General features: G+C 43.6%; 1 protein-coding gene across 1 annotated transcript; it reads left to right on the forward strand.

The window, feature by feature from the left end:
* The first annotated feature begins 369 nt into the window (after positions 1–369).
* Positions 370–17,955, forward strand: evpla (envoplakin a). Its single transcript, XM_036536356.1, has 22 exons — positions 370–523; positions 5,725–5,824; positions 6,307–6,461; positions 6,691–6,814; positions 7,151–7,282; positions 7,711–7,752; positions 7,951–8,112; positions 8,357–8,464; positions 8,758–8,853; positions 9,012–9,122; positions 9,467–9,613; positions 9,894–10,048; positions 10,469–10,566; positions 10,863–11,035; positions 11,328–11,506; positions 11,688–11,826; positions 12,170–12,363; positions 12,534–12,684; positions 12,880–12,963; positions 13,381–13,479; positions 13,729–13,821; positions 14,040–17,955. The coding sequence occupies exons 1-22, from the start codon at positions 474–476 to the stop codon at positions 17,460–17,462; spliced, it is 6,015 nt and encodes a 2,004-aa protein (XP_036392249.1). The 5' UTR covers positions 370–473; the 3' UTR covers positions 17,463–17,955.
* The last annotated feature ends 335 nt before the right edge of the window (positions 17,956–18,290 follow it).

Here is an 18,290-nt window from a genome sequence, read left to right on the forward strand (position 1 = left end):
TTCAAAGCTTTTCATTTGTTAATGTCAATCAGTTTCTCCCTATTATTAAATGCTGTTTTAGTCATTTGTGTGGTATATCTTTATCATATCCATTTTGGCTTAATAGTTAACATAATGCTGTCAACATCTAACTTTGAAACTATAATGGACATTGTAAAAAAGTTTGTAATTTTACTCTAGAGTAAGGAAAATAAAAACACATATAAATGAAAGAGGGCGCAAGAAAATGAGGGCCAGAATGAGTGAGAATGAGAATGTGAAACAGGTCGACCCGGTCCTGTGGAACTAGATAAATGTCTGGGTGTCGGCACACCTGTTCCCAGGGCGGAGCTGGGACAGGTAGCAGCACTTTAACTCTGCTGTGTCGCGCGGACAACTCCCAGTACGCCAGAGAGAGGGGACAGAGAGAGCGAGAGAGAGGGAGAGAGAAGCAACACAGGGATTTTGATTCACACAGCCCCAGAGCCCCAAGGATGTTTAAGAAGAAGGAGAACACGGTGAAGGTGTCCGGCAAGATCAGCAAGTGAGTCCGAGCAGAAAGGCCTGCTGTCTCTCCCGGCTCTGCGTGTCGCGCGTGTGTGTGTGTGTGTGTGTGTGTGTGTGTGTGTGTGTGTGTGTGTGTGTGTGTGTGTGTGTGTGTGTGTGTGTGTGTGTGTGTCATATTTCCTCTCCTGGAGCTCGTTTTTCGCTCCTTTTCATTCTGTCCTTCCCAGGCTCTGTGTTCTAATTAAATCCAGGTTCCCGGAGGATTGAACTGTAATATATATATAATAATTGTAATGTGCCAGTGGTGGTAACTCCGACGAGCCCATGGGATGTTTTTGTGCCTTTTGGAAAACTTTTCCAGAGTTTGCCTTGCTTTGTAAACATGAGTGTGATTCAGAAGACAGCACAGAGGGTTAAAACCTATTTCCAGTGCCAGGCGAGTGTTTGTGTAAGTGTGTGAGCTTCTGACAGAGAGCAAGCGCTGAGGGACACTGAGGGAGAAAACTTGGAAAAATGGAGAAGGATTTGCTGAAAAGTTTATGTTCTACAGTAACTTGTCAAAAATGCTGGAGCTACATTTTCATTTCTACGGCTTTAATAATTTGATTATTTTTTTACACTGCAATGATCATCTTAACACATGAAATGCTTTATCTCGACAACACTTGCAGTCTAAAATGACTGACCCCTCATTATTGCCTTTAATCTAAGACCTGAAAGAGCCTCATGCTGATTCATGTCTAACAAATGCACATGCATGATATATTAGGTTTTACCTGATTGATTTCAGTGGGTTGGGCTCCCACCATAAATGTGATTTTTACAGCCTCCAATATAAAGTGCTTGGTTTGCGAAATTCTATAGCTGATAGACAATGTAGACAAGTAGTTACACCCTTATTTAAAATATTTGTATTCTGGCAACAGAAATTATTCAGATACAGATTTTGGGGTGTGCCTTCTATCATAATGAAACCGTTTTAAAGGTAAACCCAGCTGAAATTGTTTCAAATCCAGCATTCTCTTCAGGGCCATTCAACTGATTGTTCATTGATTAATCACTCAAAGTGGGCTTAACTAAACAGGTTCAAGCTTCAGCAAACAACTACATGACCATATTATTCCCTCATGTAATCTTGTGTCCTCAAAACTTCACCTCCTTATATTTCAGTACATCGTAATACTATGTTTGAATTTCTGTGAGTTTTCAAAGGCTTCATTGAGGTATTACATGTTAATTACTCTTTAATCCATATATCAGGTTGTGACTACTTCAGTTTTGAAACATATCTGCCTCATTCTTTTATGTGTAATGTTTATAGAAGAAAGAAGATATATAAGTCCTTAATCCACACTTTTGTTGTTTTTTTTTTGTGGGTGTGACATTACTTTGACCAGCTTGCGCCTCTTTGAAAACTGGATTCTTTGGATTAATTAGATGTCCCACAGTATTAATTTTACCTTTTGAGGGATAAGATACCTGTACAAATGAAAGGTGCTGGCAAAACAAAAAATCCAAGAAATTTCTATGCAAATATTACAGTCAGAGTGAATGTTTCGAGGCTAACATGTCTTACGGGGGGGAAACAGAGATTTACAGTTTTTATTGCGGTGAGCGTGAAACTCCAGCAGTATGACATGGAAATAAGACAGGAAAATATCTGTGGATTGGAATGAAGAGATTTTGTTTGACCCACTGGTCAAAGTCTTTTTTCAGTCTTTTTCACTTATAATACCCTGGTGAATGTAAGATAGAATACCCCTGTGAATTGAATCATGATATTACAGGTAATTTTAAGACCTAACAATTATGAGAGGAAACTCTTTGAAACAGGCATGTTTTTCCCTGTTTCTTTCTTTTTTTTTTTTTTTTTAAAGATATGCCACTGGGTCTCTGGCATGTCCTGCTAAACAAGGGGAGGCTGGGTGCATATACATGCCTGTCATAGCTATTGTGTGGGAATTGCTAAGAGACTGAGGTGTTCCCTTGGACAGGGATGAGAGAGAGCGAGAGAGTGACACAGAGATGAGCCGTGCTGGAAAGCCACCGCAGCAGGGGAGGTGTGTGAGGCGTGCCCTGTGTTACCTCCCCCTCTCCCTGCCCCAGGGCCGCCCTGAAGCCATGCCGTTGAGGCAGTCAGGGCTGTCCAGCCTGTGCCACAGGTTTCTCTGTGGACAGAGGGTGGTGATGATTTGTGGCATACTTTAGTCACGTGGAGGAGAGGGCTTGAAAGCTCTAAAAAAAAATGAATCCATTCATGAGCAGAAGTGAGACACCGTGATGCATCATCAGAACAATGGGGGTAGACGTGAAGAAAAACATGGGTTTTGGTGTGTCTGGGTGTGAATGGTTCTGTTTTTGTGCTTCAGGAAAGTATACTAGTGGAATATCGCCATGGTGAAGACTGTGCTACGTCACTCATCAGCTTTATGCTGGTGTATAGGGGCAAGGCGAGGTTACTGTGGAGTCCTTTATGGATCAAAGCAGCTGCAGGTGTTTACATCACCGATCATGTTCACATGCTACATCCACATTACGTAAGGCATCGTGTCAGGCAGTGTTTCCATGTCTTCGAGTCATGTGGAACATGTGATGGACAGAACTGAAATGGCTCAATTGAAGCACTGGAATGTCAGAGCTAGGAGTCAGCGGTGACAGGGCAATAGGAGCCCGAAGCCCCATGTTTTATTTATCAATGATCTGGAGCGTGTCAGGGTCCACACACACAAAGGGCGGGACTCGTTCAGCACACTTCCCCATTTCTCCAGAGATCTCGAGTGTGCCTCTGAGAATCGCACAGGGACAGTTCGGGCTAGGTGGGGCAGGGACTGAGGGGGAGATGAGGGCGTACTGCATTGTTGATGTCGTTTGACAGTAACAAAAAAAAACATACCTGTCTGAGCAGAAACTCCTCCAACCAGCCCAGTCTGATGGGAGCTTGAGATGTCCCAGGGTGTGGCACTCTTGTATTTTTCACTCGCATTGCTGAAATACTCTGTGTGGGCCTATGAATCTACGATGCTACCTTCATTCCACAAATAAAATCTAAGACATACCGAACAAATATCATATAGTTCAGTTTGAACGAACGTTTGGATGTCATCCAATACACTGAACAAGCGCTTTGCTTTGGTTTATTTTGGTTGGAGGCATACATGCCTGATAGCCACACAGGATAATGGAATGAATGGCATGCTCTAACCAGGCTTGCTAAACCTGTGGTAAAAAATTATCAGCTAGCCCATATTCTGAAGAAAGACAGGCAGAAACGACCAGATCAAAGATGTGAATGTAAAAGCATGTAATTCAGCAGTCAGCTGAGTGTGAGTTGGAGACGTTGTCTGATAACATGTTGCCATGATAACGACAGTATTACACACACTTTTATTGCCTTTCATTGGCTGCTTTGCCTACAGGTTTATATGGCTCTGTAATCCTGTCTGGCTAATAGGTTTTAGTTGCTTTTAAAACCAGCTTTTTTGCTGGACAGAATCACTCATAACACTCCATTGACCTACATACACAAATGAACAAAAGAACTGTCATAAATATCTTTACCTATCTGGCTGAGTCATCCACATTCAAAGATGTCCATGCAAAGATTTTAACTTGTAATTGTGTTTTAAGATTATGGAATAAAATGAACTTTAATCTTGTATTTAGTTTGTGGGCTGCTGAGGAGGGAAAGCAACAAAAAATTAATACGTCAAAAAGTTCCAGCTGATTAATAGTATCGCCTCTGAGACTGTGTTATTAATATAGCTGGTAATAGAGCAGTTGCAGTAGAGCTACCAGGGATGGAGGGCAGAGTATGTCCTGTTCTTCTTGATATCTGAACGGTTTGTGTGGTGACATCTATACACAATGAAAGCATTGGATGTATTGACATGGAATTTGTCTCAAACCACTGTCATTAATGTACAGTTTTCCTGTATTTAGAGGTCTACAAAGGAAACCTTAGTGCTCTGTCTGGTGTCCATTGACAGATTGATTGTGACAGGATGTGAGATGTGAATGAACTTGTACTAGGTGATATGTTAGTGGATACAGCCAAAGACTTATAATACGTAAGGGTGACTAAATAAGACTACCAAATTGTTTCTACAAAAGACTTCTGATAAAATCATAAGAATTATTAATAATGATAAAAATCACAGATATCTGCATTCCTGGATACACTGCTTTTACAGTCACATAAATTACTATTTTTACTTACTAACTTTACATTATGTCAGCTACCCCTGGGGTTTAATAATTACCTCTTTTTAATAATGTCAGGTGAAGAATGCTGTTTTATAATTTATGGTATTCAGTTTTTAAATTCTATGCAAGTTACTTTGAAACCTGAATAATAAATTGCTGGTTCACATAGCCAAATATCTGAGGATCTGTCAGAAATAAATAACTGGTTTCATTGTATTTTAGAAAGAGATTAACATGATCATTCAAAAGCCATAAATGGTTCCTAAAATTGTATCTCGAGTCTCTGTTCTGGCCTATTTTGTAAAATTCAATACAGCTTTAAGATTAGAGGAAAAAAAAACACAGTTGAAAACCTAAAGAACATAGTTATAGGAGGTGTCACAAACACACCAGGGGAATTCCTTTAGTCTTAATTGTCATAGGGAGTGTTCAGAAATGACACTCTCAACAGCCTGCGGGTACAGAGGGAAAGAGAGAACAACAGAAGGGTGCACTGAATGTAGTTCGGTGTGTGACAGCGACTACTTGTGGAATGACAGCGATCAAAAGAATTCTGGAGGAGGACGCTGGAATTCTATTCTATTGTTGATCAGGCCCACCCACCTCTGAATCTTCCCACCTATGAATCTACTCTACCCTTAAGGATGAACTGTTTGTTCAGCAGATTCTGATATACGCAACCAAAGTGATTCATTCAACAGTGTAATTCAAGACTGGCAACGCAACAGAATAAGTGTTGAGGCACCATGACATAGCTGCCCCTCATTGCACACAATCAACAGCATGGTCTATTCAAGGCTCTTCAGTTCTGTTTCTTCACATAGGATGATTAGATGAGGAACTTAAACACCAGGGCTTGTTCATATTGCTATATCTCTTGTTTTGGGCCATATATATTTGCTGTCCCTTCACAGAGTTCATAGATGTTTCTCTCTTTGTCACTCTCTCTTTCTCTCACTGTCTGTTCCTCTCTCTTGCATTATGCATGATGTTGCATGCAGAGCATTATTGTAAACCTCTTTGTTGTCTGTGTAGGGGCCAAGCAAATGACCTGGCCTTGCTGATCGCGCGCATGCAGAAGAATGCTGATCAGGTGGAGAAAGATGTCCTGCGCGCAGAAGAGAAACTGGCTCTGGTAAGACAACCTACCTTCAGTAGCACTTACACTTGCACTCACACAAACATACACCCACACACGCGCACACACACGTGCACACACACATTTACAGGCAAACCCCTGAAGAAGGTGCAAGGTGCACTACTCCAGTGAATACTCCTGACTTGTGCCCTGCAGATGTGTCAAACCAATATGCTCATTTATAACCCTTGATTGTCATTCCATCAAAATACCGACAAGATATCAATACCTGCTAACTAATTCTATTCTATTTATCCATCACAATATAATATTTTTTCTCAGACAATCAATACTAGATTAAAAATAACAAACAGGTACAAATGCAATGAGAGAACAATAACGATTAATATTATATGTCATTCTAATGTTCACTCTGTAGCTTCCATGAGGGTGCAGAACAAAAATGGTTTTCCCTGCATCCACCTGCAGTCAGTCCCTAACATGTCCTGTCTGTTTGCCTGAACGGTCTGTGTGTTCAGGATACAGAGAATGAGAAGAAGGACCTGCCCTTGCAGTACCAGAAGGAGAATGCAGACAGCCTGGCAGAAGCAGAAGGACTGCTGAAGGACCTCTTTCTGGATGTGGACAAGGCCAAGAAGCTGAAGCACCCACAGGCCAGCGAGATTGAGAGCGAGTGAGTGAATGCTGCCCACTACCAGATTACTGCAAGCCAGAGTCGGTCCCTCAATGGCTGTGACGTAAGATGTCTGTAGCCATTTTTTAAGTTCACCAAAACAGTGATGAAATGTTTAAGACTCAGAGACATTTCACTCTCAAAACTCTCAGGATTATTGTTTTGCATGTTCCAAGAAGAGCATGAAAGCTAACTCAGTCTATCTCTGTCCGTTCCTTCTCTTTCTCAGTGTCATCCTGCTCCACGACCGTTGGTTCAAGGACTGTGCCGTCTACCGTGAGCTGTACGAACAAATTAAGGAGATTGAACTGGCGCCCAGGATTGACTGGGCTCAGGTGCTCAATCAGAAACAGGTAAGCCAGGCCGTCCTGTGACAAGCACCGCCCCGGATAACAGTGACAACAGCATACCACCCCCCCATCCCACCGTGTCCTCCTGCCTCGCAGGCCGAATAATAGTATAGAACAAGTGAAACTGGAGTCTGACATGACACCTGAAACCCAGCCAGTACTGCATGCAGTCCTTGTTTTTCCAATTGTGCAAAATCTGGCCCCAGCTCACATTGAGTGCAAGCTATTCCTATATCTTCAGGTTATCTCAGAAACAAGAGAAAGTCTTCAACACATAGTCCTTTGTCAGCTGTCAGTGCTGTGCTCAGGGAGTTGACGACTTGCCCTCCTGTGTTACAGAGACAAGTCAATGCGGAGGAGTATGGGCCCAGCATGTCAGACCTGGAGAAACAGATCGCCTCCCACAACATCCTGCACAAGGAGATCGAGGCCTACAGCACCCAGCTCAATGTCAGCTCCACCAGCTCAAAGGTACCTCACGTCCAGTACAGAGTGATGCCTGCCATACAAATGCTCAATGAGGCAAACATGAACTGATGTGAAATTTATGATGTTTGCTTTTTATGGGTCTAAATGGTTTTTACGTGCAGCAGAAGTACCCATACAGAAATGAAATATATTGTAATATACTGAGAAATACGTTATTTAGCTCAAGAACTTATTGCAAATACAATTAAAATATATCAATATAGAAATATATTGCAAAATACAATAATTTACATATTTTAAATTTATTGATAAAGAATATTATCAAAAATATTTTAAATGTACAATTTTATTGTATGGATAAAACTACCTGTCTGCACAACACTGATTAATGTATGTGTCTACGTTTTGCAACACTGAATGCGATGTCAGATCTTTTATGATATCATGTGTTAATGTCTTTCACCTTTCAGGAGGAGTTTGCTGCCATTCAGAAGCAGTACAATAATCTCCTAGTAAGTACTGTTTACACTATAAACTGAAATGATACATTTGGCATGTAATAATGCAGAAATTCTTCAGCTGACATCGCCAGATAAAACAGCGTCACAGTGATATTTGTGCACTTTGTAATAGTAGCTCATATGGATTGTACAGTCTCATAAGGTGATATTGTGATGTTCTGGGCAATTACAAGCTCTCCTCTCTTGTAGGATAACTCAAAGTGGCGGCGCCAGTACTTGGGCAGTCTGTATGACTTCATGCAAGGCTGCAATAAGGAGCTGACGTACCTGGGTGAGGAGCAGGCCAAGATTGTCAAACGGGACTGGAGCGACCGCATAGCGGACGCCCCAGATGTGCGCAGGCAGTATGAGGTAAGAGGGCAGGAGGGGGCTGTTGGAGGCGGGGACCGGGAAGGGAGAAAGCATGCATATGTCTACACACGGGAACACAGGAGGCCAAAGGGGTAAATTTAGAAGGGAGGAATGAAGGAAGGGTAGAAGGATGAAAGGAAGGACGGAAGGAAAACTTTTTTGATATGGAATCTACCATTTTTGTAAATGCAAAGTTTTTTTTTACTCCGTCCTTGATCTGGAATTTGATCTATTTCCCATACAGAATTTCAAGAACAACAGCCTGCTGTCTCACGAGAGCGAAGTGAACAAACTGCAGGATGATGGGGATCGACTCGTGGAGATGAAGCATCCCGCCAGCTCAACTATACAGGTACGTGCATTTCACCGCTCATGTTACACAATATGCAATATTACACAGCGCCAATGCACACAAAAAGCAAGCCAGAATAACTCACCAAATACCAAAATGAGAAATGTGCAACTCCATTCCATTCTCACAAATGCTCACAAATCTTCTTTCCCTTTTTAAAAGAATGTCTTTAGTTTAGCTTGCTCCTAGTGAGCTTGATGTTCTCCTGTACTGAAGTGCTGCCTTTTTTGGAGCAGGTGAATTTTGATGTCCAGCAGTTGTACTGAGTGTGTGTGTGTGTGTATGTGTTTCAGAATCACAGAGATACAGTGCGGAACGAGTGGCAGAAATTCCTCAATCTCTGCATCTGTCAGGAGTCACATCTGGACAATGTGGAGGAGTACAAGAAGGTACCAGAGCCACACTCTTTTGCCAGTCTGACTGAAATGGGTTCATTAGTTCATCAGTGAAGTGAATACTGGATAGATTTCTATAAGCTGGCTGCAAATTAGAGGAGATTTTCATTTCTCTGGCCCTGACGTGCTATTTCTGTGTGTGCACCATCCAGTACCAGCTGGATGCAGATACACTCTCTGAGTCACTGGCAAAGCTCAACTCAACCCTGGATCCAAAAGCAGTCAGCAACAAGAGCAATTCACAGATCCTCCTACAGCTTGAGGTGAGATGATGCATTTAATTAAGCACCTTTAATAACTAAAACTCAAGATCTATACATGTGCATTGTGTAAGCTATATAGTGGACATGTATTTAACTCTGAAATATACTTTTCTGTAAAGATTTTATACCAATACATGGTGAACTTCAACCTACTCATTCAACTTGAATGTATACACTTATGTTCTGTTGTGCCGGAACTCGCTCTGGCTAAGACTCTGCTAAATGAATGCCATATAATGTAATGTAATGTAATGTAACTTGAACTCTTTCGAAGTCACTCTCTGCTGTCAGAAATGCTGTGTCCCACTGTTGCTCATTGCCTTTCCTCGTGTAATGCCTGTCAGGGTGAGGAGAGGGCGCTGCAGCGCAGCGAGCAGCTCCTGGCGGACCTGAGGAAGCGCAGCACCGGCATCGCGCCGCTCAAACTGCGCCGCACCCTGCCCAGCAAACCTGTCAGTGTGGAGTCCCTCTGTGACTGGAGCACTGACAAGGTACGGGACCTTCGACCAGGACCAATCACTGTGTCACTCACTGATGATGTCATCACATCGTTGATGTCTCACACAGCAAAGAGGGTGTGGTGGTTGAGATTCCACATGATTTCCCAATTTCAGTACTATCATGCAGTATATTATTATTATTATTATAACTTGTATATTTAAAAAAAAACATTGATTTAGACATTGATTCTGGGGTGTACCAGAAGGTCATAGGTTGAGTTGTTTTTTGCAATCTGTGTGAAAATATGAACTTTATTTTGTGCTGTTTTAGGCATCAGTGACTCGAGGGGAGAAGTTGACTCTTAAGTCCAATTTGAACAATGAGAAGTGGGAAGTTCAGGCCAGCAACGGGGTGACAAAAACTCTACCGGGGGTGTGCTTCCTGGTGCCACCCCCTGACCCAGAGGCCATTGATAAAGCAGACAAGTAAGGAATCATTGTGCAACAATAACAATTCTGATTAAGTGATAATTGAATAGCAAAATTGTTACATAAAACAGAAAATGACTGCACTGAGCACCTTAAATAATGCTAATATGCAATATATTGTGTCCAGTACATACCTATCTAGATACAGTATGACTCAAGATTTAATGTGATCATATTGCCTACCACACTCATGGAAACTCATCTAGTATTCTGTAGTCACATCTATAGCGTTCTTATCCACACTCTACAGTAACTAGAATAGACTGCACCAACTCTCTATTCCGTAAAGAAAAAATACACTTTTAAATCTGGCATTAATCTGTACAGGTGTAAGAACCTTTGTAGTAGATGTTTTGTGAATGTAATGGGGGTTGGCATAAGAACTGTTGTGTTAATATGGGCTGTTTGTGGGAGCAGGCTTGGTGCAGAGCTTGCAGATCTGAAGAAGAGGAGGGCCGCTCTGCAGGCTTCCCTGAAGAACCACACAGCAGAGGTTACAAGGCCACAGCAAGCAGGTATGGGCCTCTCTCACAAACTGACACAGAGAATCAAAGAAAGTTTAGCACAGCTATTGTGGTTACAATGCACTCCACTGTCTGGGCACAAGCTGGCAATGCTCAACACTCTGCACTGTTCTGTGCTGAATGCACCAGGCTGCACTTGGTTCTTCTGTAGAAGGTGTTATGAGTACAGTAGCTTACTGTACCCTGTAAATTACTGTGGCTTACAGTAACCTGTAAGCCACCCTATCTTTTATCTCTTAATGACGCACAGCCTTGCTCTGCCTAATGCATCCTTGTGTCGTTTCCAGCCCCTGTGTCCGCTGCTCCAGAAAACCCCAAATCAAAAGAGATCGCCAGCCAGCTGGACAAACTGGATGCGGACCTGGCACAGACCCAGCAGAACATCCTGAGCCTGCTGAGGGCCCCGCTAAACCGCAGCGACCCTGCAGGGGACCTGGCCAAAAGACTGAAGGAGCAGGAGGTGAGGGGAAGGCACAGACTTATTTTGTTCACTGAATCACTTTATTCGCCTTCATTCATTCAAACAGATGCTGCCTTCATGTGATCAAAGGAATATATTAACTGAGCCTTTACATAATTTAACAAAACAGGATGTGTGCATAATCAATTTTTTTTTTGTACGGAATGTGATGTGACGAAGTATTCTACATGTATCGTATCTAGGGAAGCATCTATCGTACGCATAGCATTGTATCTGTATAGTATCATCAAGTGTCCCGGGTTGTATTGGACTGCTGTGTTGCTCCCTATAGAAAGCTGCCCAGGATCTGAAGAGTCTGGAGCAGAAGAAGGCAGCTGCCCAGGCCGAGATGGAGCCCTTACTGTCCCAGCAGTCTAGTGATCCTGTCTCCTCAGCCCTGCCGCTCAAACTGAGTGCTGCCAAAAACAAGCACGACGACATCGCCGCCCTCGCCGATCTCTACGCCAAGAAGTATGCACTCACTGTTTACACATCTGTATTATGGCACTGAGCAACCCTGACACATATGTCCCCGCAAAACACCATCACTGTGACACGCCCACGGAATTCAGGTTGCTCACTGAGTCGCAGCCAGCTGTGTCTACTGTGCTGTCTGTCTCATTTTCTCCTTCTCTTTTTCCCTCCCGACCAGGGCCAATGCTTCCCTAAATCTGGAAAACCAGATTAAGAAGGTAGATGGCATTGTTTCAGGCTTTGAGAAACAGCTGGCTACTGATGCTGCCGTTCCAGATGCACCCAACGCCATCCAGGCCCGCACCCAGGAGATTCAGGTGGGCCGGACACTCACTTTCACCCTGTCACTCATTTAATGTAGCTGCCCATAAATGAAAACCTGTGCAGTTCTCAATGTCTTAATAGTCTGACGCTGTTGCTCATGCAGCTTCAATGGATACACGTGTTATATTGTGCTGGAAGTCACTCTGGATAAGTGTGTCTGCTAAATGAATGTAATGTAATGTAAAATACATTACATGTGAAACATTACCCAGGAGTAATCCAAGGGACTGATTTCCACCAAGTACCTAGTCATAATTCCCATAATTCATTTTAACATTAGTCTGTGCCGTCTTTGGAACTCACCCCCCCTCCCCTTTGCATTCCTGCCCTTCACAGGCATTGCGCAAGGATGTGGCTGGCAAACAGAATGAAATGCAAAAGCTGAGCCAGGACCTGGAGGCCACCGAGCAGCTGTGCAGCTCCCTGCAGAAGGGCTACCAGGAGTACTGCCCTGACATTCGCAGGCAGGAAACCGAGGTTAAAACCCTCAAGAATCGCTATGCCAATGTCAGCAATCAGCTGCAGGAGAGGTGAGGGCCCAAAATCTCATATGTTAACAGTAGTGCCTGCATGGTTCACTTTTTTTTCGGTAAACTTGGCAACAGAGGTGGGTCAAAGAATCCACCAGAAAGTTAAAATATCAACCACTAATTACCTATGCTTGATTATTTATGTGTTCTATCTCCCCCTTTTTTTCCAGAGAAACTCTCTTGCAAGAAGCAGCAAATAAGAACCAGGCATTCCAAAGTGTTACCCAGTCACTGAACTCCTTCCTGAATAATCTGCCTGACAATAAGATCAAGCCAAGTGATGATCTGTCACAGGTCAACGCCAAACAGACCTCCCAAAAGGTCAGTTTGTTTGAGCTTTTTAGTCACTAGTCTCAAGTGAACCAGAAATCACCTTATGTGTGGTGTTCTGAAACCTTTGCCTTACTGACAAAGACTGAACAGTTATAAGTGGTTAAACATTCATAAATAGCCTCAGAATGTGTTCCTTAATTCTTTTGTGCAATAAGCTGATAGAGGGATATTCTGTAATTTCAGAGGGTGGTGGAAGACATCAAGAGAAAGGGAGAGGACATGGATCGAGTGGTTGACCTATCCCATGACCTGCAGAGTGTCCTCAATGTAAGATTCAATAATATGCCTCTCAATGTCCATTTCATTGTCAGTCAATTTCAGAGAGAGAATACTATTGTCCTCCTGACATCTTGGCTACTACAAGTGATTTTTTTTTAAGTGAGCTACTGTATTTATAAACACTAAATGAGTCTAGACTTTAATAATCTGTGTAACTCTGTGGCCGTCGTTTATACATAGAAATACAAAACAACAACAATATGTGTAATTTGTGTCATTTCTGGAGATTGAACTGGTTCTATTGCGCATATACTGAAGAAAATTAAACAAGATATAGCTGGTCATCTCTGCACTTTCCCTAGATCACAGACAGCACTGTGACAGTTGTTATGCTTGTGAATTTATTTGGAAATCAACATTTCTGAAACAATAATAATCAAAAATCTGTTATGTCTGCTTTGGCAGGAGTATGAAACAAATTCTGACAAGTACCGCAGCACACTTGGAGCCACAAATGCAAAGCCACTCCAATCTGCTACCCTGGCTGACTCTGTGCTCAAACAGGTAGGACTGGTAACTTAGGATGGGTTCATTGTTTTTCATATAAGTACTAATTTATATTGTGAACATGCACATAGTATACATATATTCATTCTAAAAGTCAATTGTGTAGCAGTTGAATTCAGAACTTATTAAAATGCCTGAGACTGAGACTGCTTTCTGTCAGTTTAACCTCTTTTGGGCCCTGTGATCCTAAGATGTTGGAGCTGATGTCTGCAAGCTGATGGAAGATCATGTGATTCTGTGTTACAGGAGAAGGGTTTGGTGAACCGTTATGCAGAAGTGTCAGCAGAGAATAACCAGCTGCTCAACCAGATGGGCTTAGCAAAAAAACTCATTGCACAGGTATGGCAAACTTGCTGCAGCTGACCTTCATATTGTCATACATGACTCTAGAATAAACTGATATGGATGTTTTGCACCATGTACCACAGTAATCTGGAGATGAGGAGCTGTCCGGCATGGTGTATCCTGACACCATTTACAAACAAGAAAATATAATTCAATCAAAGTGTGAAGTTTAAGGCAAGTTTCAGACCTGTTTTCTTGTCTCCTTTAAACAGAATGAGGAGAAGGTGAGTGAAGTGGCAGTTCAACAGCAACTGCAGCTGCAGAGTCAGCAGAGAGCGCAGGACGAGACTGATGGTCTGAAGAAAGAGCTGGCAGATGAGATTACCAGGCGCACCCACGCGGAGACGGACCTGGAAACGTTCAGCAAGAGGATGATGTCCCTGAAGAGCCGCAGGGGGGTAGAACGAGTGGAGGAGAAGGAAGTGCTGCAGTACTACCGTGACCCCAAACTGGAGAGCGACCTCGAGGCCCTGAAGAACAGGATTCACGAGGAATCCCTGAAACGCTCTGGCACCCAAACTGAGATCGAGGTGATTAATGAGAAGATCATCAGCCTGGAAAACGAGCTGAAGAATGCAAAGCCCAAGCTGGTGACTAAGGAGGTGACTGAGATCGAAAGAGACCCCCAGCTGGACTTGGAAGCCTCCAAGCTAAGAGACGAAATACGAAAGATGAAGGACGAGATTAGGGTCAGAGAAACCGAGACAGTCCAGATGAAATCTGAGGTGACCATCCTGGAGCAGAAGCCACCTAACATCAAGGAAAAAGTGGTGAAAAAGGAAGTAGTGAGATTGGAGAAGGATCCAGAAATGGTGAGAGCTGTCAAAACCTTAGAGGTTGAGATTGCTGATGAGGGCCAAAAGAGCAAGTCTTTGAATGATGAGATCTTCCAAACCAGGAGCCAAATCAACACCCTGGAGAGGATTATCCCCACTGTACAACCAAAGGTTGTCATCAAGGAGGTGAAGAAGGTGGAGCAGGATCCTGAGCTCATCAATGAGTCTAAAAAGCTCCAAGGTGCTCTGGATGAGGAGAAGACTGAAAACAGTTCACTGGTGAAAGAGATTAGCACTCTCCAGCTCCGCTATGACCAGGTTTCCCAGATGAAGCCCAAGGTGGAGATAAAGGAGATGATTAACGAGATCTACAGAGTTGACCCTGAGACAGAGGTCGAACTGGTAAGATTGAGGAAAGAACTCCAGGAATCCAGCAGACAGCGTTCCAATCTGCAGAAGGAAATCGATATAGTGATGGCAGACCTGCAGGATCTCCGTTCCCAGAAGCCTAAGGTGGAAATGAGGGAGGTGATCCAGGAAGTGGTCAAAGAGGAGAGGAGTCCTGAGATCATTAGAGAGATGCAAAGGCTGAATGACCAGGTGTCCCGCTTGCAAAGCACCTATGACAACACCCAAGACCAACTGAATCGCCTCCGAAAAGAAAGAGATGAATGGAAGGCTGAAAAGTCTAAGGTGGAGACAAAGCTTGTTACAAGAGAGGTGATCAAGTATGAGAAAGACCCGCTCCTGGAGAAGGAGGCCGATCGGCTCAGGAGGGAGGTACGTGAGGAGACACAACGGCGTCGTACCACTGAAGAAATGGTCTTTGACCTGCAGAACAAGTACATCCTTCTGGAGAGGCAGAAACCAGAGGAGAAGGTGGTGGTGCAGGAGGTGGTGCGTCTGGAGAAAGACCCCAGTCAGATGTTGGAGCATGAGAAACTGAGCAGGGCACTGGATGAGGAGGTGAAGTCCCGCAGACAGCTGGACCTGGAGGTGCAGCAGCTGAGAGCCCTGGTTCAGGAAAAAGAGAGGATCCTCCAGCAGTCAGATGAACGGCAAAAGAAGATCCAGGTGGAAATGGAACTGAGACAGATCAAATCCAGAATCCATGAGCTAGAGAATGCCCCGCCACCCATTGAGGAGAAGATTGTCATAGAAGAGGTCCTGAAGGTGGAGAGGGACCCTAAACTGGAGAAGCTGACCAATTCCTTACGTACAGACCTGGACAAAGACAGCAATGACATCATGCGACTGGAGAGGGACATCAGGAACCTCACCCTTAAGATAGAGATCCTGCAGAGAGAGAAGTCTGTGGAGAAGACAGTCTATAAAGAGGTGATCCGGGTGGAGAAGGACCAAGCTGTGGAGGCTGAGAGGGCCCACCTCAGAGAACAGGCATCACAGGCAAGAAATGCAAGACGAGACCTGGAGGATGAAATCCGACGACTCACTGACAAGCTCAATCGGTTGCAGACCACAAAGACAAGCACTTCCCGGGAGGAAGCCACTCTCATCCAGAACAGAGATGCCCTGCTGAGAGAGAAGGAGAACCTGACCCGCGAGCTGAAGACGCTTGAGTCTGAGAGACAGGACATCAGCATATCGTTCCAGCAGCAGTCCAAGCTGATGAGTGAGAGAAACCAAATGAACAGACAAAAGAGCATCAAGATGGAATCAGACGTGCAGCGTCTGGAGCGGGAGATATTGGATGAGAAGGACAAGATCCACAAAAGGGAGAACACCATCAGGGAGCTGCAGAACACCCTGAAGAAAGAGGACAGCTCTGAGACTCACATGAGAGAGACTAATGTCTCCACAAAAATCACTATCTTGGACCCAGAAACGGGCAAAGACATGTCACCATATGATGCTTACATGGAAGGGCTGATTGACCGCAACCAGTACATCCACCTGCAGGAACTGGAGTGTGACTGGGAAGAGATTACCTCTGTGGGGCCTGACGGAGAGACCTCTGTGCTGCAGGACCGCAAGAGCGGTAAGCAGTACTCCATAAAAAACGCTCTGAAGGACGGAAGGTTGACTCAGTACGACCTGCAGCGCTACAAGGACGGCAAAATGCCAATTTCAGAGTTCGCCCTCCTGGTTGCTGGAGAAAAATCTAAAAAGCCCTCCTCCTTCAGTCCTCTTAAAAGCTCAACATCGCCACTGAGGTCTTCCTTTTCAAACAGCAGCACACCAAGTTCTTCCAGTGGTGATGAGCACTTCCCTATTTCTGGTGTTCTAGACACCACTACCAACAGTCGCATGTCTGTGCGCAGTGCCATGACCCGCAAGCTGATTGACACCACCACAGGACAAAAACTGTTGGAGGCGCAGGCCGCCACCGGAGGGATTGTGGACATCGGCAACAAGGACCGCTACTCTGTCCACAAGGCAGCAGAGCGTGGGCTCATTGACTCCAGTCACCTGCAGCGGCTTCTCAACGCTCAGAAGGCCTTCACTGGGGTGGAGGATCCGGTGACTAAGGAACGTCTCTCAATAGGAGAGGCTGTCCAGAAGGGCTGGATGCCCAAGGACAATGCAATGCGCTACATGGAGGCACAGTATCTGACTGGGGGACTAGTGGACCCCAACAAAACCGGTCGCATTAGTATCCTGGATGCAGTTAATGACAAGATGATCAACAGCACCATGCTCAGAGAGCTTCAGGAGGAATCCAACTATGCCAAGGAAATAGTTGACCCCATTACAAAGGAAAAGATCAACTACAAGCAGGCTATGACTCGCTGTCAGAAGGATCCCATTTCAGGCCTCTTGCTGCTCCCTGCTGCCTCAACTGAATCCTCTTACACTCCCACATACTCAAGCCTCCGATCCTCCTATGGTGTCTACTAGACTTGTTTACAGCTAAATTAGAGGGGGCTCTTGCCACTGAGATGATCCAAATGCAGATATCAAATCAGAATGGACAATTTAACATTTACATATGTCTACACAACAAAATGTACAAACACACAGTGAACTGTCTTTCTCAGGAAAAGTCTAACAGTCCTATATTGCTCACTTTAGGGTCAGATTAATGCTGAGCTGCTCGTATTTGTTTACCTTCCTTGTTTGTAATCGGATGCACAAGTTTTATTATAAAACCTATTTAAAATGCATGAAAACTATTTTTATTCAAAAAAGAATATATATGAAGAGGTTCAAAACACATACTTATCCAAGACATTTTCATATTGTGGTAAATGGGTTGATGGGCCTTGATGTAATCTTGATGTTCATTTACCAAATTTTTCAATACCAAATCAATATTTTTCAAAGTGAAGATAATATCATAAAATCTAAAAGCTATCTGTTTTACTGTTTTGTCAATACGGCATCTTGTTTCATACTGTATTCAAAAAATAATTCTTCATTAAAATTGACATGGTCAAATTTTGTACTCTTAATTCTTGTGTGCACACATGATCACACAAAGACATCTTTCAGCGTGAACTGTTCACATGTTTTGGTGGCTGGATGCCTAAACAAAGAATGGTGATTACTGTTTTTTCAAACCGACACACTCTGTACCCTATTTCTGTAGCTAAGATGGCCCATACCAACATACTGTACAAAAAGCTAAACAAAAATTATAGCACTATAGAACTGCTAACAGAGTGGAGCAACATCAACCGGAAAAGGTTTAAATTTAATGCAACAAAATAAACACCAAGATAATAC

Source organism: Megalops cyprinoides, chromosome 1, assembly GCF_013368585.1.
Source record: "Megalops cyprinoides isolate fMegCyp1 chromosome 1, fMegCyp1.pri, whole genome shotgun sequence".
NCBI classification, from domain to species: Eukaryota; Metazoa; Chordata; class Actinopteri; order Elopiformes; family Megalopidae; genus Megalops; species Megalops cyprinoides.

Bases quoted from the DNA above. Each gene is read 5' to 3' on its own strand.
- evpla (XM_036536356.1), top strand. From the start codon at position 474: ATGTTTAAGAAGAAGGAGAACACGGTGAAGGTGTCCGGCAAGATCAGC. The intron at 8,113-8,356 runs GTAAGAGGGCAG...TTTCCCATACAG, and splicing joins ATGTGCGCAGGCAGTATGAG to AATTTCAAGAACAACAGCCT. The intron at 12,964-13,380 runs GTAAGATTCAAT...CTGCTTTGGCAG, and splicing joins ACCTGCAGAGTGTCCTCAAT to GAGTATGAAACAAATTCTGA.